Here is a 20,948-nt window from a genome sequence, read left to right as displayed (position 1 = left end):
TTGTCACATCCTTGGAAAATAACACTCTCTGTTCACGTCTCTCCATCTAGCTTGCAAAATTGGATACTACAAGGCTCTCTCAACGGATGTTGCCTGTGCCAAATGCCCGCCCCATAGCTACTCCATCTGGGAAGGCTCTACCTCCTGCACCTGTGATCGGGGCTTTTTCCGAGCTGAAAATGATGCTGCCTCCATGCCCTGTACTCGTAAGTCGAGTTCTCTTCTCTCTTTCTGTACCCACTTCTTCCCCTCCCTCTTTCTGCCTTAATAATTTACTTGAAAAATATTCCTTTGAGAAGTGCCTTAGTACTGGCAACAGTTTTTAGCAACCATTCCTTTTCAAATGAGTATATCCAGCCTATCAGTACTGGGTCTCTTCCTAATGTAAGCATGTAATGAAATTTGTTATTAACAAAAGATCAAATAATTTCTTTTTAAAGCATCTTACCAGTAATCAAAGGTTTTGTTTTTTGCCTTATTTATATTTTGGTGCCCTCTAAAGACTTTAGCCCAGGTTGAAGTTTTGTTTTGTCGGACATGGTTCACATGCAGGAATTGAGAGAGCCTCTGTCCCAGACAGCTTACAGTCTAAACAGTCATGACAAATGCCAGTTGGAAGAAGAGAGAGGCGCAGAGATTAACTGACTTGCCTAAGGTTGTGCAACAGGTCAGTAGCAGAGTTGGGAACAGGAACTAGAGCTCTTTAGTTTGTCCAGTGACTTCTTCCATCAGACTACATTATCCCTCAGTCTTTTAAGTATTAACATCTGTATGTATTGAGATACTTGCACTCATTAACTGCAACTGAGCGACGATATCAAGATGTTTAGTGAGATGCTCGCTATGAATGACTTTATATTTAGACTCTGATTCTTTAAGAATTTTAAAACGCCTCCTTTTAACAACTCCTCCTCCTCTGTAAATCTATTAGACATTTGCCAACTCTTTTTGGGCAAGTGACAGAAGTCATTTAGTGAATCTGTGTTTAAGTAACTACTCGGGAAGAAGTCTCCAAGTTTGTCCACCTGTCCTGACATGATGTAGAGAGAGGATGAACATAAACATCAGAGACTCTTTCAAACTGATTTCAGGCTTTAATCAGTTCTTACCAGTTGGTTTAACCAGGTGACAAACCCAATTCCCTTGTGCTGACAGCCATAATAATCAGGCACCTTCTTTGTTCATTATGCTGTCTTTAACCCTGGTATTCTCATTCAGCCCTGCATTTAGTAATCGCTCAGTGTGACGGCACACTAATGAAGAAATAAAACACAGTATCTGAGATCCATTCTTTTAGCAAAAAGAGACTCTGCTCCATTGGCTTGTAAAATCAAGTTTCTGTTCACTTCGAGGACTATTAGACCAGGCGAATAAAAGTAGCATTGGGTAATTTGGAGGGAGACACCTGGAATGGGCTATGGATTGATCCCTTTTTTATTATTTATTTATTTTTAATGAGGAACTTTAAACTCTCTGGATATGGGGGTGGGTTTTTTGGGTAAAGGTTTTGATGCTCAGGTATCTCATTCTTTTAAAAATAAACTGGCTGCTTGCCTCACTTTTATCTTGTTTTCTAAATTAGGGGAGTAAGACTGTTGCAGCTTTTCATTAGCTTGATTATACCTGAATGTGGCTGAGAGGGAATTAGAGCTCTTTTTTTGTCTTACACAGTTTACATGGTAGGTAATAAAAGCTACACCAAATTCCTGATGCACAAAACTCAGCTCTGTTTTCCAGAGTCTAGAATATTGGGACTTCAACCCCGATGTCATGGATTTGATGAGGAATATCTTTTATGTTCTTTCTTTAGTGTTCAGTCCTGTAAACTTATTTAAATCCTTACCTGTGTGTGTCCTGTAAATGTGGGCCAGATTTTACTCCAAGTAATGCTGGTGTAAATCCAGAGTAATTCAGATGAAGTCAGTATTTACTACTATTTTAAAACTGGTGCCTGAGAGACTGTAAATACAGCTGAGCAGGTTTGCATGGGTTTAGAGGACAACAGATTTGGACCCACAGGTTGTAGTAGGGACCTGATGGGAGGACAGGTGTAAATTCACAAAGACATGTTTACTTAGGGTTCAGAAAATACCTTTTCCTTCAAGCTTGTCTTTTTGATGTGTCATTGCTGAGAAGAGGAGCCCCTTTGTCCTCACATACAGTTCTCCTCACTCTGGATGTGCCTCATTGCCTAAGTCAGGAATTCAGACTTGCAATTCTGAAGCACAGTAGCCTTGTCAGCTGTGTGCTTGGGCATGGAGACTGTATGAATGACCTGTAATACACTTGAGCACAAACTGGAAAACATTGTCATTGTTTCTCTCTGGAAGCATGGCAAAAGTTGTATTAATGCAACTCTTCAGACCTTCATTATACTTTAGTACTTGCTGAGAAGATGGGTCTGTGTCACAAGGTTAGCAGTTTAATGGACTGTAAATTGCCTACAGAATACACAAATCTATGAAGCTAAAAAGCAACCAATTTCAGCCATGATCCTCTTTCTGAATTTGTCTTCTGTGAGGGTGCAGATTATAGATGGACTTCACTAAATTCTACATTGGCTTAAGTAGGCGTTATTTCTACTCAGTGTTACTCCAATTTTACATCATTTACAACATTGCTCTTTAACTGCCTATACAATACATACATTTTAAGATGGTACAGGACAGTTTTGTATTGTTTATATTGTCTGTTTGCTCAATATTGTTAATGATTTTTATTTGGGAACATTTTACAAAAGAGAGATTATTACTGTAGACTGTCCAACTTGAAATCTGTGTAAGTAAATGACCTTGAATAATTCAGTCTGTTGTGCCATCCAACCGAGGACTGATTGATTAATATTTTGGTATGGCCTAAAATATTCCAGAAACAGCTGCATTTAAGACAGTTCATACTAGATGCGCTTAGTGCTAATGAGGGTAAATTTAACAAGATGCATGGCAAAAGTATCTGCTTAAAAAAAGCTTTCTTCAGTGTAGGTTATCAAGAAATCAAAAGAACTCTACTTCAAACAGCAAATGTCACTTAGTTTCTCTTTACATTTGCCTCTTCTAATTGAATTTAGTGTGCTGCTTTATTTCCTCCAGAAAGTATATTGTTTTTAAATTACCATTTCAGTCCTATTACTCAAGGCCCCTGCTTCTAATGCTTTCTGACAGTTATCAACATAATGAACCATAATGAAATGATGAGCAATCTACAGTGGAAGCTCAATGTGGATTCCACTAGTGCTGTGTGACTCTTGTTAAAATTTGAATGCAGATTAAAACAACACTGTCCTTACTTGTTTCCAAGGTCAGGGATTTAAAAAAAGGGTCTGAAAAGTCTAAGCACTTTAAATTTGCAAATATTACTGTCTAATATACATCCTTGATCCTATCCCCTCACCTCCTCCTGCCCCATGCCACACTAATAAATATTTCATAGAGAAAATTTGGCCTATATTTAAAAAATATACGGGTGCAGTTACATGCTAAATTTTCATGTACTAGTATATAATCATATGTACAAGTGACTGAGCTTTCTTGACTGACCATCTACTTACTATAGCTGTTTATATTTTTATATAAACAAATATGCCACTCATGGTTTTTTTTTTAAAAAAAAACATGGATCTTTTCTGCCTGCTAAATAGACTCTAATTGTCACCTCTTCTACTTTTATATAAATTTTTGGTCAATCGTTTATGCAAAGAAATGAGAAAGTAGAGCATATGATGTGTGGTCATGTGAGAGGCTCTTGGTTGCAGGCAGTGGTAGCAGAGATGCATTTTGCCCAAGGTTTTCCAGACGCTTGTTCTAACAACTCACTTGGATTGCATTCAATGAATATAATTCTACTCGCTTATCTACAAAAGATACACTTTACAATAGATAAAGTTAACCATCATACGTGGCAGCATCCTGTGTTCAGAAGACAATATTTTCACAAGTAATAATGTTGCCCCATCTTTACAGAAGATCGCTGTTCTTAAACAATTGATTTAGGCCATGTATGGCCATTACATTTGTATTGGGAGAATTGCTGCTGTACCAGTAGAAAATGGGAGTGTGCTAAAGTTTGCTTATTTTTCCTGGGGGAAACATGTTCTTCCAGGGGAAAGATCTTCCAGGTGTCATTCCCCTTGTGGGTCTTATAAGACAGGTTTTGTTGTGTGTGGTTCCACTTCATTTTTAAGGAACAACAATCCATAATTCATTGTTAATGTAGATTGCCATTGTATATAGCTTCTTTGTACAACCTATGTCTAAACAACGTGTAGGGTAAAATAATGTAATTGCAAAGACATAACAGTGAAGACAAAAAAAGATGCATGAGGCATAAGCAGTAAGAGGAGGGATTTTTTTTTAGATGAGATTAGGGACAATTATTTGGGCTACAGATAAATTGGAAGCTATTTCAATTGGCAGGAATTTCACAGGAGATGTCTCTCTCATTGTAACCAGTGACATCTGATGGAAGTTTTGAGAAGCTAGGTAAAGGAAAGAAAAAATAACTTCTTAGAAAGGGGTGAAATAAGTCTTTGGGAGGTTTTAAGAGCAAAGATGGCCCAGATTCTGATATGAATTGGGAACCAAGGGAGTTACCTAAAGATGCATCTTTATAATCACTGGCACTATAATCAACAGTCAATTAAATTGCAGGATCCACTTGAGATATTAGCCATTTTCTGCTTCTCTTTGTCCAGAACTTTAAATTAGTACTGACTGACTTGGGAGTACAGATTATCTTGGGAGTCTGATGTGGCCAAAAGCAGGGTCCAATAGTACAGCTCATTCTAATGCAAAATTCCCATTTCAGTAAATGAGAGCTATTCCACAGTAAGGAATTCCAGAATTACTTCAGTAACATAAAATTACATGTTTGTTTGTTTTTTCCAGTCCATACCCTCTTCTGTGAAAACACCAAAGAATCTTCTGCTATCTATAGTGGGTTTGGGCTTTCTTTTCAACAAAAGAGCAATTGTTTGGATAGTTGTTCTTGTCTGCAGCATGCTAGTTAGTGAAGATGTGGCTATGCATCTAAGCATATCTGAGAATGCAAGTAGCCACACATGTTGTTCTTAGAAGAGTTTAGCAGCTACTGGAGGAGTTAGAGGATTCAGAGTCCCTGCAATGGCTGCCTGTGAGCCTCAAGCGAACAGTGGTAATTACACCTCCTCAATAACTATCCTAAGAGAAAAGGAAATATCCATTTGCAATATTCTTTAAATTAAAGAAATGATGCCTCTTATGAAACTGGTAACCCAGGTTCTTTGGCCAGTAAATAGGAAATGATACATGCCAGGAAAATGGACATTTCTATAGCTGGCATAGTTCCAAAATCCCTCATCAGGCAAAATTCCCACTGAAGTGCTCTAGGAAGTTTTGTTTAAATAAAAAACTCAGAAAATCACTGCTTTGTTTACCAAATCAGCTGCTGTAGTTGAGCTATTAAAAACTGCAGACAAAAAGAAGGAAGAGTAGCAGATAACTGATATTTCAAGTGGCCGCTGCATTTAGTGGTCTGTTGACTTTGGCCCTAACAGTTGTAAAAACACATAGCCTGTAATGATAAATGATCAGGAATACCCATGCAGCTAAGAAGCAAGGGTTGCCCTAAGTGGTGCTGATTATGTAAACTAGCCTGCAGCAACAAGAGAGCTGTCCACAATTGCTGAAAGAAAGCAATTAGTGGCAGCAACATATACAACCATCAAGGGAAAACGCTGGCTTTATTTCCAAGTCAAAACTTACACATCCCAAGTGTTTACTCTGTGTTATAACCTGTCTTTCATCTGGAGAGAGATTAACAACAAAGGCTTATCTGAAGGGCTTCGCTGAAGGATTATTGACAACTCTAAATTTGTACATGATTAATGAAGCTTTATGAAATGGAAGGAGGAGGCCAAGGGTGCTACTTATTGAAGGCTATGCCTTGCACCAATGTCCCGAGCAGTTTTGTGAGACAGCATAAGAGCTTAATGGAATTGATTAGTTAGATATTTCTTCTTTTTTCTGTGCATCCACTTGGAAACACTTCATTCATATTCAACTTCATCTCTCAGGAGTTGAATTTTAGAACTATAATGGATTTAAAAATATAAATTATTATTGTTGTTACGAGATTTGGGAGGTTCTGGGGGGTTCTTTTTGCACATTAATATTTTGTTTTCTTTTTATCTGTTCTTTTTATTCTTGTATACCTTGAATGCAGTGTCTGCCTTTCAAACCTCATACAAGAGAAGAAGTGTTTGACTTCTTATGACTCCTTATGGATAATGTATTTCCAGTTAGGTTTTCTTGCCATTAAAGGAACTGACATCTGGACACTTACCCCCAGGTGCCAGCTGTTCCTCTATCTTATCAAAGCCTTCACTGCTTGTCTATAGGCTAGCCAAGGCCAAGTCGCTGATTTAAATCAGTCCTATTCATACCAGGTCTTTTTACGTTGCAGTGAGTCATAACCACTCTTCTCTGTAGTAAGACTCTCGCTATTACGTGGCAGATTAGGCTCTTGCTCACATAAGCGCCCCTCCCCCTCCCCCCCCAAATCATTGGGTTTGCAGATGGTTAGCATCTTGCTGGATCATTTGTATAAATAAGATAATTTTTCTAAGGCCTGATCCAAAGTCCACTGAAGCTGATAAACTTTTTACTGACTTCAGTGAGCTTTAGCTCACACCCAGAGCTTGCATTTTGCTGCATTTAACAATATGTTTTTAGTTTCTTGGTTTAAGAGTGAAGGTTACAATCAGTTTGAACAGCAATAAGGGTATATTAGCATGTTATTATGTGTTAGAATAACTACAATCCTTACCAAGCTAAGGTCTGCCTTTCCAGTAGCAGGATAGAGAGATGATTTTTGTCCCCCGCACGGAGAGCACAGGAATGGTTAAAGAAGGTAAAAAGGACTTTTATATGTACGAGATCTCCTTATATCTGGTGGGAATTGCCAGGGGAGTTTCCTTTAGGCTTCACACTGTCATCCAAGGATGGACTGAACGAAGGGTGACAACTGGCTCAAAAATAATAATTATTCACCGCATGCTCTGCACAGGTATCTTGTTATGTGATAGATAAATATTCTTTTTTACTCTTTCTCTCTCTCAATGATTTCTTTTTTTTTTTTAAATTCCAGTGCTGAATGGTCTGATGTTGCAAGGCCTTTAGGCACTGATTTTTAAAGGTATTTATTTATATGCCTAATTCCCTTTGAACATCCAGACATGAGTGTCTTCTGAGTCTGGCCTTCTGAAGGTCATCTTGGAGGAGTCGCTCAGTATTTCACAGGATAAGGCTTTATAAAAGACTGGTCCCAGATTAGTGCCAGGTGGTATAGGTCGGGCCCTGAATTTGCCCATGAGGAACAACATTCTGTTTCAGAAATGCTAATAGCTAAGTATGGAGCATCCAGTATAGTGTCCCAGATTTTGCTAGCTGAAACCTGGCCTCTTTTATGTAGTTTTTAACGAGCAAGTGTCAGGATCACAGAATTCACCTTAACTAATATTCTCAACTTTGAGGCCATGGCCTGAATTGGCACAATGAAAGGAACTGCCTCTGCCTACTAGTTGCAGAGCTCTACTAACAGAGCTCAGTCACTGTGGTCTGGCAGTGTGGGCAACTCATACAAATAGTTCTCACTGCTCAATCTGTTCTGTCTAAACAGACATTAGTTTTTAGTGCTCTCAGTCTAGCACCTCTCACAAGCACTTAATTCACTTTAAAAGCATGAAGAGTCGCATATTCCCCTGTGTTGTTGTTTTATCTAATAGCAAATGCTTGCATTACTAAGATGCTCCATAATGACTCCCCAGTTCATTAAAATAATAACACTTTACCTTAAATGCTTGATTCTGGGAAGTCAAAGGAAAAAAAGGAGGAAAAATAAAACTCTGGTTTATTGCTTCTATATAACAAAAACAGTTCAGGAATCTTGTCAAGAAAGTGTTTGTCACTGCTACTACATTTATGCTGGTTAAAATGCCACTGCAGATATCATTCACAGTACAGGCCATTCAAAATCTTAGAATGCTCATTTTAAAAATGGAATTCTGCCATGCTATTGAATTGAGGCAGTTTTTCTGAATTGAGCCATGCTATAAATTCCTCACCATGCACTATCATTATATAGAACAATGAAGTAGCTCAGGAACAGTTTGCCTGGAATTCTGTATTTCTTTGTCTCCTTTTACTGTCCTTAATTCCTTACCTTCTAATCATGTACAATTGCTCAACTAAATTAACTGGTATAGTGAAAACAGTATTCCCCATGCCAAACAAGTCTATCTAGTCCAGTCATGGAAAGCTATAATGGAATTTACTGTCATCACACACCCACAGAGGCTTTCACAGAAACACCTTGTTGGGTAAATCAGTAATAAAAATGCAATATGTAAAAGAACTGATATTAAAACCTTAGTCATAGCAACAGGTTGCACAAAGTTCCATAGAACAGTAGTTTTAGATTTCTAACACTAAACAGTGGGTCCTGGATTTTTTTTAAAAGGCTTTTGGGCTAGGGACAGGCTTTGCACATAAACCAGTTTCAGTGATCAGAAACTGGTTTAAACCTGTATCAGAACAGATGTTCAGTGCATATAAACCAGTCTGAAAATGACAGTAGTTTGAGATGAACCTGGTTGAATGTAGTATCAGACTTAACTGATTTGGATCAAACCAGTTTATGTAATGTCTGTCCCAGACCCCTTGCTGGTTTAAACCAGACTTCCCTACCACCTGGCATGCTCTCTGGGCTAACTGGCACTTTGTTCCACATCAGAGCTGGCCCATTCCCTCTGCTCCCTGACTGGAGCTCAGCAGAGACTGCAAGCATCTGCCTGGCTTCCCTCTGCTTCCTCCCCATCCCCTCTGTCTTACACAGACATCCTTTAGCATTAGCTAGCAGACCACATTGCTGGCTACAGTCCATGTTGTGGCAGGTTGGAGCAAGGCAGAATCAGCAGGTAGCTGGTAACGTCCCTCAGTTGTTTTCTTAATTGTGTGATTAACACTGAGTTAGGGGTGATAAACACTATGTTATCAGTTCCCTGCTGGGCTGGTCAGAAGCAGGCGGGGGAGGTGACTGCTCCCTAATCAGAGCATCCAACTGGGGCGTGGACACATCCCCTTGGCTCAGCACTGTAGAAGGGAAGGGAAGCCCATGGAGGGCTAGCTACCCCTGGCTTCTAGCCTGAGCCACTGCAGGCATGTGCATTTCTGGGATGTCGGTGCAGTTACAAACTGATTCAGCCTAGCCACATTAGGCTAACCTGAAAAGATTGAATCCTTTCAGGTTCAGGCTTTTTGAATGTCTGTCTCTAGTTTTAAGACCATGTAGGTCCAGGAGGATTCAGAGCAGCAGGAAAATAGGCTAGGTTGGGATTCCTAGGATGTGTCTCCATGAAAGGCCAAACTGTGTTTGTGTGTCATGGGTAGTGTGTGCCACAGTGCACTACCTCAGTGGGAATACTGTGGAAACATTTTGCCTCATTCAAGCGTAGAAGGGACATTTTACAGCACTGTCCTTTGACAAAGTGCAGTATTCACTTCGCTGCATGCAGGTAAGTTCTTTTCTACTGTGTAGTGGGAAGAGGCAATGGGCTAGGGCTCCATCGTTTATTCTTTTTGCCCAGTACTTTCCCAATATTGATGCCAGATCTTTACACTGCTCGCACGTTTGAGTGTCAGGACTATGATTGTGCCCAGGCATATGCATAAAGAGCCTGCCTTTCCTTTTCTTTGGGCATGCATGCATTGCTGGACATACAGTGAGTAGACCATTATAGAAGCATTGATCATCTACATATGACGTTTCTTGTGCTATGTGCCTTTGTGATGGGTTGATTCATTCACAGATCAATGTTGGGGAGGGGGGAGTGGAGGCTGAAAGCTCTAGAACCACTCCTGCGCCACTCTAGTTGGGCTGTGCAGGAAGTTGGGCTCAGTGGCAGGGGTGGAAACAACTGGATTCTATCTACTTGCACAATCCCTGCCAGCCCAGGAGTAGACTCATAGAGGTGGAGGGTTGGAGGAAGCTGAGAATGAGGGTGTGGTCACCCTCGTAGCATTGGTTACTGCTCCTATACCCCCTTTTACAAAATCCTGGATCTTCCCATAGGCTGTACCATTATGTTTTGTGACTGTTAATCTTTCTACTCTCTAGTTGGGGACATTGTCTATTAAAGTTGCAAAAAAAAACCCCTAAGCCCTTACTAAAAATAAAATACTGGCTCTGGATTAGAAACCAGTAGTCCTTATGGCCACTGTGACCCAGGCTGCCAGCATGAAAAAGAGCAGCCAAGTTGATTGCCACCCCCTCCCCCACCACTGATTGGCTGAGAGATGCTGGTCAGAGGGAGCTGCTGATTGGAATGGGGTGGGGCCACACAATGGATGGCTCTCGTCCAATCAGCAGCAAGAGGCAGGGCCACACGGACCCCCTCAGCCAGTCAGAGGTATGGGGGGGTCTGCTGTGATAAACCCATGAAAATGGTGGTTGGCCCTGCAACCTACGTGTGAAATTGGCCACCTGCCTCCTTGATTTCGGTAGGTCCCTATCCATAGTGCCCTGTTCTATGGCTAGAAAGAAGGGATTAGAGTAATTTCAAAGAAAGAGTTTCCATTAACTTCAGTGGGCTTTGGATAATGACACTAGTGGTTTTCTGGCAGGAGCCTGATGTTTTATGAGGAGGGAAAGAGAAGATAAGGAGATGGGTGAAAAAATTAAAATACAGCATGAGAGGTCAGGGCATGAGAGCTGGCACATTTTGAGTTCTCTTAGGACAGGTCCTCTGTCAGTGTGGGAGATCTTAACTTTTTGACAAGTGGTCCTCCTGAACATGAATTTGGCTGGCAGTTTGAAAAACAACACTGTGATTAGGGTTGATATTGACTGTAGCAAGATAAAAGCCAAACAGAATTTAGTAACTGTAGCAGGGCACTAAGGTGCCTGTTACGGATAATGGTAATATGGGCTTGGCTGCCACTCAATAGGGCAGCACAGGTGTGAGTTGCTAAAGCAACTGATTGTGTCAGTTGACCGGAAGGGGGCAGGGCCTGGCCTTTATAAACAGAGGAGGCTAAGGCTAGAGCCAGTTCCCCTCTGGCAGCCTAAGGAGCAAGAGCTCTGCTAGAGCGAGTAGGGCAGTGTTGTGCACCGGGGTGCGGATACAGGGTGGAGAGGACCCTGACAGGGATGAAAGAAGGTTAGCCAGGTTGGCTTAAGATTTACGTTGTAGCCGAGGGGCTTTGAGTTTCTGTTTCGGGTTGTTGTGATTATTACACCGGAGAACCGGGCGAGGCTGTAGGGGTGGAGGAGGCCTCAAGGGAGCTCCCCGGTAGAGGGGGAGTTCCTGGCACCACGGAGGGTGCTGCATTGTGGGGGTGTCCCGACCCCAGCCCAGTGCGGGCAGCTTCGGGAAGAGCTTGGTGGAGGCAGAAGCCCAGTGGGGCGTAGGCCCAGGAAGGTGGGTCTGAGCTAGTGGGGTATCCCAACCCCAGCCCAGCGGGGGTGATATTGGGACGATCCCCAATTGGGAACCCCAATTGGGAAGAGCGCCAGTGGGGCATAGACCTGAGAAGGTGGGTCTGGGGGCCAGGTGAGGCTAAGGCTGCCTGAGCCCCAACCTTGGGAAGCCCGAGTCGGGCATAGAAGGCCCCAGTGTGGGCGGGCATGCGAGAGGCGCGAGCAAAGGCCCCAGTGCGGGTGAGGAGCGCAAGCACAGGCCTGAGTGCAGGCGAGGGGCACGAGGAGCGCAAGCATAGGAAGCCCGAATCGGGCATAGAAGGCCCCAGTGTGGGCGGGCACGCGAGGAGCGCGAGCAAGGGCCCCAGTGCGGGCAGGGGAGCGCGAGCAAGGGCCCCAGTGCGGGCAGGGGAGCGCGAGTATCTTGGAGCAGGCCCCGGGAGAGGGCGCGTATATTAGACATTGGACAGACCCTGGGAGAAGGCGCGTATATTAGACATCGGGAAGAGCCCCAGTGGGGCACTGCCTGTGAAGGGGAAGCCCTGGAAGGGGGCAAGCCCAGGGGAAGGCCCTGGAGAGAAGGAACGAGTATATCGAGTCGGCCCGAGAAGGAGCGGGCTACTTGGAACGAAATCCTGGTATAGCAAAATCAGCCCCGTGCCAAGGAGGGCAGGAAGACAGCCTCCCATTAATAATAATAATAAGATCAAAGATGTGGTGGGCGAGATGGGGAGTGTTTTCAGGACCCAGACTTGGCACGGTAGGCAAGGGCGCTAGGGGAGGTCACGGCACCCGTAGGTCGTCCTGCCACAGTAACCCTTTCCTTTTTTTTGTCCTTGGAATGAGGCATTTAGCAGAATTCGCAGATTTGTTGAGTGCTTCTACTGTGGCCTTGCACTTGTGACCTCTCTGGGCTGTCAGCTGTGCAGCTTAGTACCCCAGTTCCTGATCCAGCAAGAGTGGAGGGAGAAGAGTCCATTAGGTAGCTTGAGATTAAGGGGAAAACAGCAATCTGACAGGCATTATATTTGAGTTAAATTAAAACTCATTCAGATATAGAACTCTTTTAATACATCTCCAGACAGTAGTAAGCAAAGTACACTGACTTGAAACACACATGCCTTGTTCTGCCAAGGTTACCTGTTTGCTTTTTGGTTTGAGTGATTTAGGATTTTTTTTGCAAAGCAGAATTCATGGCAACAGAGAGAGAATCCAGTGAAAAACTTCTCTTCCCTGACTGGCTGTGGGACATATTCATCCCCAGTTACACTACTGATAAATGGACTGCACACAGGGTGATCAGTGTCACTCAGAAGAGAAGGCCTAAGAACACTGCAGTAGAGTTTGTTCTTCATCTCTTCCATGGAGCAGGAATGTTTGATGGTGCACATGCCCCTGAAATCAGGAGACTGGCTTTAAAATCTCAGCTTTTAAACTGTGTGCGCAGTCAGATGGCACACTTTTAAACAGCTTCTAAAAATCTTGGGGTTTGGATTCTTTTTGATTTTTATCCTTCTGTGTAGCATACTCATTTACTTTGTTTTCATGGTTTTATCTGCTACTGGGAAGGCTGTTTACTTTTTTAAAACAAGAGCTGAGATTCTCGTGTAATAATTTGATTCAAACAGATGAAGCTTTTAAGAAAGCAATGATAATCATGGCATTTATGATCAAGTCAGCGGAGTTGGCAACATGGTTACAGATGTATCCTGCCTAATTTCTCCCTAACCATCACTCTCTCAAAACTTTTCTCTGTAAGTGCACAGAAAGGGAATGCAGCATTCTGGCCTGCAAGAGGTTTGATTTCCATGTGGGATCTAGTCTGTTTGGTCTTTCCACATGCTTGCTCTGCCATGGAAAAACGCTGGCTCCACTAGGTATTGCCCCTCATATCTCTGAAAGGATTTTCTGCTGTGTGTCATTGAAAGGATTTTTTTCTCACTTACCAGAGGAAGCTCTGTTGTCAAAAACAAAGCAAATGCTGATCACAGGTGATGTAAGAGACATGCCCAACATTTATCAGCAGGTTTGTCAATCTGGAAATTCTCTCTGCTTCTAACTCCAATAGCAAATATACACCAGAATGAAAAAAAATTGCTTTCCCCTTGCCTTAATGTCAGTCCACCATTTGGTAACTCCTCCACATCTTCCTTTTCATGCTGGAAGTAGTGTGCTCATCTCTGCAACCTGCAAGCATCTGCTTCTCTAGTTTTCCACTTCATTGCTTCTCTGTTTAGACACAGCCATGCCACATACTAATTACTGACTTTTTGCTTCTGTGGAGGCTGATTCATTGTGGCACATTTTCCCACGTGAAACTGGACCTGGAGCCTTGGAAAATGTCTTTAATATCTTAATGGACATCAGAGTAACTCTGGGCTTAATCCCAAGATTGCTGCAGAGTCAAACGTAGACAACTGCTTTTTGTTTTTTAATTATTATGGGCCAGATTGTCAGAACCTTTCTTATATTTTGTACTTACCTCATGAAACTGATAGGACTCAATGTAAAAAATAGGTACCGCTCAGTGGGAGTAAGGATTTTCCAGCCTGGTCCTGCTTTAGAAGCACATCATAATGGCAATAGCTTTGCAGACCATGCAAAAAAGATTGTTTGATGGCATAATAAATGTAATGAGAGCTGTAAGAAAAAACAGTTCTTTGACATGTCAGGTTCTCACTGACTTTAAAATGCTGAGTGATTCTCCAAAGCAAGGCACTATGTGATGTTTTGGGTTTTTTTGAGGGTTTGATTCTGAGCAGTATTGAGCAGCTCCTCAGAAGTGCTTTAGTGTTCTCAGTTCCAGTGGATTTTCAAGGGCACTTAGCATCTTGCAAAGTCAGATCTTTAGCATGGGAGAATGGAGTAGGATTACACTCTACTGAGATTTTTTTCTGGATGCTTTTATCTTTAAAAGACTCTTAATTCTTATACTATATTGAAATTGAAGGCTGGTAGAAAGGCAGAATTTGCTGAGTGAGAAATGCTGAGGGACCAGTGTTGTCACTTTGTGCATATAGCTTAAGCTTGATGTGAAGGAGGTGGGAAATAGTGAAATTAATGAGAATTTGACTTTCACCCCTACTTAGAATCATAGAATCATGGAAGTAGGGTCAGAAGTGACCTTATAGATCTTCAAGTCCGACCCCCTGCCAGGACAGGAGAAAAAAACTGGGCTCAAATGATCCCAGCCAGGTAGGCATCAAGCCCCCTCTTAAAGACCCCCAGGGTAGGAGCCAGCACCACTTCCCTTGGAAGTTGGTTCCAGCTCCTAGCTGTCCTAACTGTGAAGTAGTTCTTATGGATGTCAAATCTAAACCTACTATCCAACAACTTGTGGCTGTTATTCCTTGTTATGCCAGTGGGCGCTAGGGGAAACAAGGTCTCTCCCAAACCCTTCTGGTCCCCCCTAGTGACTTTATAGACTGTCACCAGGTCCCCCCTCAGCCTTCTCTTGTGAAGGCTGAACAGGTTCAGGTCCTGCAGTCTCTCGTTGCCCTCTTGTCCCCTGATCATTCGGGTGGCCCTCCTCTGGACCCTCTCAATGTTGTCCACATCCCTCCTGAAGTGGGGCGCACAGAACGGGACACAGTACACCAACTGTGGCCTGACCAGTGTTGCATAGAGGGGGAGGATCACCTTCTTGTTCCTGCAGGAGATGCACCTGTGGATGCACGACAAGGTCCGGTTAGCCCTACCAACTGTGACCTCGCATTGTTGGCCCATGTTTGTCTTGGAGTCGGTAATGACTCCAAGATCCCTTTCTGCCTCTGTGCTCTCAAGAAGGGAGTGTGCCATCTTATAAGTGTGGTGCTGGTTACTATTGCCCAAGTGCAGCACCCTGCACTTGTCAATGTTGAAGCGTATCCTGTTCTTGCTAGGCCACCCTTGTAACCTATCCAAGTCTTGCTGCAGTCTTTCCTTCCCTACTAGTGTGCTCACTTCATCCCAAATTTTGGTATCATCAGCGAATTTAAACAGGGTGCTTTTCACCCCATCGTCCAAATCACTGATAAAGAGATTGAACAGTGTGGGCCCAAGGACCCAGCCCTGGGGGACTCTGCTGCCCACTTCTCCCCAGGTTGAATATGACCCATCCACCACCACCCTCTGAGTGCGACCCTTCAGCCAGTCTGCAATCCATCTGACTGTGTAGGCATCAATGCCACAGTCACCCAATTTCTTAATGAGGATGGGGTGGGAGATGGTGTCAAAGGCTTTGCTGAAGTCCAGAAGGACTACATCCACGGCAACACCTACATCCAGGGCTTTTGTGACCTGATCATAAAAGGCAATCAGGTTGGTCTGACATGACCTGCCCCTAGTGAAAGTGCTGGTTGCCCTTGAGCATCATCTCTGAGGCTGGCCCATCACATGTGCTCCGTGATGATCTTCTCAAAGAGTTTCCCTAGGATTGAGGTAAGACTGATGGGCCTATAGTTGCCTGGGTCCTCCCTTTTCCCTTTTTTAAAGATGGGGACCACGTTGGCTACCTTCCAATCATCCGGCACCTGGCGTGAGCACCACGAGCGCTCATAAAGCTGTGCCAAGGGCCCTGCAATAACCCCTGCTAGCTCCCTCAACACCCTGGGGTGGAGAGCATCTGGACCTGCTGATTTGAACACGTCCAGCCCTTCCAGAAGCTCTCTAACCCAGTCCTTCGCAACCTGAGATCTGGAGGTGTTCCCCTCGAGTCCGTCTTGCATCACGGTGGGGAAGTCCCGGTCCCTGCCCAAGAAAACAGAGGTGAAGAATTGGTTAAAGAGGTCTGCTTTCTCCTCTGGCACAACCACCAGATTGCCCAGAGGATCTTGCAGGGGCCCCACATTTCCTGGTGCTTTCTTCATTCTCCCTATATATTTGAAAAAGGACTTTTTGTTATTTTTGATTTTGGACGAAAGTCCTAGCTCTATGTCCGCCTTAGCTTTCCTGAGCCCCCCCCTACAGGCCCGAGCAGAGAAGGTATACTCCTCTTTGGAGATAGCACCCCCCCTTCCACCAGTTGTACGCCGCCTTTTTGGTAATCAGGCATTCCTGGATGCCTTTGAGCCAGGGGGGCTTTCGGGTACTCCTGCCCCCCTTGCTTGTTGGGATGGTCACCCCTTGGGCCCTGAGTATCGTCTCCTTAGGGAATGACCACTCATCTTGGGCACTGAGTTCCCCTGCCCTTGAGAACCCCAGTGCCTCTCCCACTAATCTCAACTCGTTGAAGTTGGCCCTCTTGAAATCTAGGGCTACTGCCTTGCTGCTGGCCCTTGACACCCTGCGCTGGATGGTAAACTCCAACAGGCGATGATCGCTATCACCCAGGTGGTCAAGAACCTGGAGGCCCCTTACCAGGTCGTCGCCTGTGGCCAGGACCAGGTCCAACAGGGCATTTCCTGTGGTGGGACTGTGCACCTCCTGAATTAAGCAGAGGTCCTGTATCTTGGCCAGGAACCTCCTGGAATGGTTTGACCTGGCTGACTGTTCCTCCTAGCAGATGTCCAGGTAATTTAAATCACCCATGACAATGACATCCCTTGCCTTAAGTGCCTCTGCAAGTTGGCCTGAAAATTCCTGGTCCAGCTCCTCGCCGTGGTTGGGGGGTCTGTAGTAGACCCCCACCATTAAATCCCTCTCCCCATGGCCCCCTTGTATCTTGACCCAGAGCACTTCAGCTTGCCCCTCCTCTGATCCCATTTTGATGGCAGATGATATGTATTGCTCCTTGACATAGAGCACCACACCCCCGCCTTTCTTTCCTTCTCTATCCCACCTGTAAGGCTATAGCCCCTAATGCTAACTGCCCAGTCGTGGGATGAATCCCACCAAGTTTATATTAACCCTATTATGTCTGGGTTTGAACTGGCTATTCTGAGGGCAAGTTCTTCCTGCTTATTCCCCATACTACGATATACAACATATAGGCATTTAAGGCCCTGCCTAGCTGCGTGTGCCACCCCCCGATTTGGGAGACTGTCTGGACCCCTGTTTCTTACCTGGGCACTCATAGCATTTGTTACCTGGCTTGCTCGGGTTGTATCTCCTCGTCTTCCTGCGGCCCCCTCCCCCAGCGATGCTAGTTTAAACCTCGCCATACAAGATCAGCCAACCTGGAAGAGAAGAGAAGACTCGCTTGCCTTTAGGAGAGAGGTGAAGCCCATTCCACCCCAGCAAGCCCCCCGCCCGAAAGCATGGGTCGTTATCAAAGAACCCAAGGCCTGCCTGGTGGCACCAACTGCGTAAGCGCCTGCTGACCTCACCAGTGCAGGCCTCGTGTCGCCATCCCCGCCTACTCACCAGAAGAAGAGAGGAGAATACCACCTGCGCCCCCGTCTCCTTAAGATTGTCGCCCAGAGCCTTGAAATCCTTCATAATGTGGTCAGGGTTGGCCCTGGCCACGTCATTCATGTGTATGACAACCATGGGGTACTTCAGTGCGTCTGCAATAGTTTTATACATGCTACTGCGACTCATGGTTACAGTGGTCACTGTTTCCACTGTCCCACCTTTACTGTTATTCTTAGGTTATTTTCACCAGTGGATTTATGCCAGTTAGATTTTATTGGAGATTACTTCCCCTTCCATGTGGCCTCATTCATTCAATTTTACACAGAGGAGAGTTGGTTTTGAAGTTTGGGTTCTGGTCTGGGTCTCAGGAGATCTAAGATCAGTTCCTGCATCTCAGCGCACTTTCTGATTGACCTTGTGCAATTTGCTTCCTTTCTGTATACCTCTGTTTTCCATCTGCACAACAGAGACTAAACTAGTTCCAGTCCCTTGCCTGTTAGTTTTACTGGACTCAATTAAGCTCTTCAGTGCAGAGGATGTCCTGTACTATGGGTGCGTGTACAGACCTGAGGACAATAAGGCTGTAATCTTGGGTGAAGCCTTCAAGTTCCGCCACAGAAAAAAAAAAAAAAGAAACACAGAACGTAACAACCTGAGAACTCCACTGTGCTGCACAGAAGAGCAGGTTTTTTGTGGCCTGACCTTCTAGCTCGGAAGACATGTTAGTCTACTTCAGGTCATGAAGTAGAAGGCTCTTTTCAAATAAATGAATTGATTTATTCCTGTGAGGTGAGAATAGGAGAGGTTTTTCTTGCTACGGTGGTAAGTTGCCATATTTTAAGAGCCTTAAATATAATGGGTCTCGTTATATTCATACATCTTTTTCCTTTATCCTATCACCCTCAGAATAAAAAAACCCATTCATGTTAAACACTAGTTCTTTTCTCTTTGTGACACTTACCTTCATTTCTTGTGTGGGCCCAAAGGTAACTTATAGCCATAAGGGCTAGGGATAGATCTTCAAAAAGCTGGAGCCCAAAGTGATTCAATTTTTGCAGGTTTACAAGTGCACAGACATTCATGTTTAATTCTGGAAATATAGGCACATGCCTGCAGTAGCTCAGGCTAGAAGCTGGGGGTGCTAGAACAGCCCTCCCCTCCCTTTGCAGCAGCTGCAAGGCTGGAGGGAAGCTGATGTGGGGGTGTGGCCAGGCCCCTGTAAGGGGCTAAGTATGATTGAGGATGGGTTTAAACCCCCATCCTGGCCTGGAGGGACCCCAGCCAGGCTGTGCCTGGAGGGGGATTGAAGAAGCAGCTCTTGCCAAGCTTGTCCCTGAGGCCAGACACCGACCAGGTCAGCGCCTTAGGCAAAGTGGGACAGGGGTTAGGGATTAAACTCCCCTGTCTCTGGGCACGGGACCTCAGTTGGGGTCTGCCCAGCTTTCCCTCTTGGTCTTGCTCAGATAGCGGAGGGCCTGGCCAGAGCCAGCTGGCATGGCCCTGCTATCTGCCCAGGGCTGAGGCTGTGACAGTAGCTGGGGCTGCAGGGTTGAGCCCAGCTGGCCTGGGGGTGTTGCTGAGGGCAGAGGCATTGGGGCAGCCCAGACTGGGGCCATGGGGGAGCATGGCCAGACTGCTCCCGGCTCCCTGTGCCAAAGCTGGGCTGAGCTGTCATGGTGCCCCAGATGGCTGGGTAGGGTTCCACCGGGTGGCCCGTGCGGTCAGGGCCCTTCCTAGGCCACTGTGGCTGTGTGACAGCCCAGCCCGGCAGCACAGGTGGGGGCTGGCTGGGGATCAGGCTTCCTGGGCCAGTTTGGAGATGCCGCTGGGCCCTGAGCCTGACAGCTGTCACCGCTGTGTCCCCTGTGCTGTGCAGCACCTGGGGTTGCAACTGCACAAGCAGCTGCATGCTGCCTGGGGCAGGGGGCTTTTCTGCCTCTCATCTCCAGCTGTCACTGTTGTGGCGCTGACCCTTGGGCTGCTCTGTGGGGCCCTACCCAGTCAGCTGGGGCTCCATGACAGCCCCTGTGGCCCCAGCTGCAGAAAGGACCTGAATCCAGTGCCCAGCCATCTGCCTCCACCCTCAGCAGGACTTGCCGGCTGGCAGGGCTCAGCTCTGCAGCCCCAGCCACTGGTGAGGCAGGTGGATGGTAAGGGGCCCTGTCAGCTGGCTCTGGCCATTCTTCCTGCCCTGTTGCTGGAATGGGGAGGTGGGAAATGGGTGACAGGGGCCTCAGTCCCCCATTAGCAGGGGGCGGGGAATAAATCCCCTGCCTGCTCCCTTTGCCTCAGGGGGCCATGCCTCTGTCCCTGTTTCAGCTAGTGAGCAGGGGGGCTGGGCCAGTCCTGCTCTCTGGAGCAGAGAGTGCAGCCCTGTGCAGGGCTGCAGAGCATCTGGGATGCTGAGGAACTGTGACTTAACTTGAGCCAGGAAGAGGTCTGGGACAGAAGTTGTATAAACCAGGTTGACCCAAAACAGTTAAATCTGATACTACATTCAACCAGGTTTATCTTAAACCAGTTTGGGCCATTTTGAAACTGGTTTACGTGCACTGAACTTATGTTCTATTATGGGTTTAAAGCTGTTTCTGAGCACTTAAACTGGTTTACATGTAACTGTTCCTAAAAGTTTTCCCTTCACAGCATGCTACAGAGCTGAGGCTTCTGGTAGGTGCCCCTGATAAGTCTGTGCAACGAGATCCAATCTGTCCCTTCATGGCCTCTTAAACAGCTTAATCTCTTCAGTGCTTTTTGCTCGCAGTTCTATGATGTTTATATTTCTCTGGAACTTCAGCATGATATGTATTCAGTTCATAGGCATCACCTAATAGGTGTTTTCACACCTTTGACAGTCAAGAGATTACAATTAATGTATTTATACACTTAATGTAATTACAGCATGTTTTTTTTCAAATTTCAAAATAATTGAAACATTTAAAAAACATGTGAAGTGTGAATAGTATTTTTATGACTTTCCCTGCACTTCCATTTTCCTGCCAACTGTAGAACTGATCAAAATGTTTTGAATTTGAAATTACAGTGAAATAGCATACTCTAGGAAACCTGCAAACAAACAAACTTGTAAAGAGTTTATTTTTTCCTGTGTTGTTTCACTAGCTCTAGAAACCATATGTTACCTTGTAAACTTCTAGGAAAATGTTTCTTTCCAAGATTTTGGGGGTTGTAAAATGCAAATTTGAAACATTAACCACATGTGATCATTA

General features: G+C 44.9%; 1 protein-coding gene across 2 annotated transcripts in view; it reads left to right on the top strand.

The window, feature by feature from the left end:
- Nucleotides 1-20,948, top strand: part of EPHA4 (EPH receptor A4) — a 166,815-nt gene that overhangs the window by 66,675 nt on the left and 79,192 nt on the right. For both annotated transcript variants that reach the window (XM_090053410.1, XM_090053411.1), the window contains exon 4: nt 51-206. In XM_090053410.1, coding sequence (XP_089909536.1) covers nt 51-206 — 156 coding nt within the window. The remainder of the gene's footprint in view (nt 1-50; nt 207-20,948) is intronic.

The sequence above is a fragment of the Crocodylus siamensis genome, chromosome 6 (genome assembly GCF_052110815.1).
Source record: "Crocodylus siamensis isolate JL-2025a chromosome 6, ASM5211081v1, whole genome shotgun sequence".
Taxonomy (NCBI): domain Eukaryota; kingdom Metazoa; phylum Chordata; order Crocodylia; family Crocodylidae; genus Crocodylus; species Crocodylus siamensis.
The sequence above is the reverse complement of the archived record's forward strand: the minus strand, read 5'-3'. Positions and strand labels throughout refer to the sequence as shown.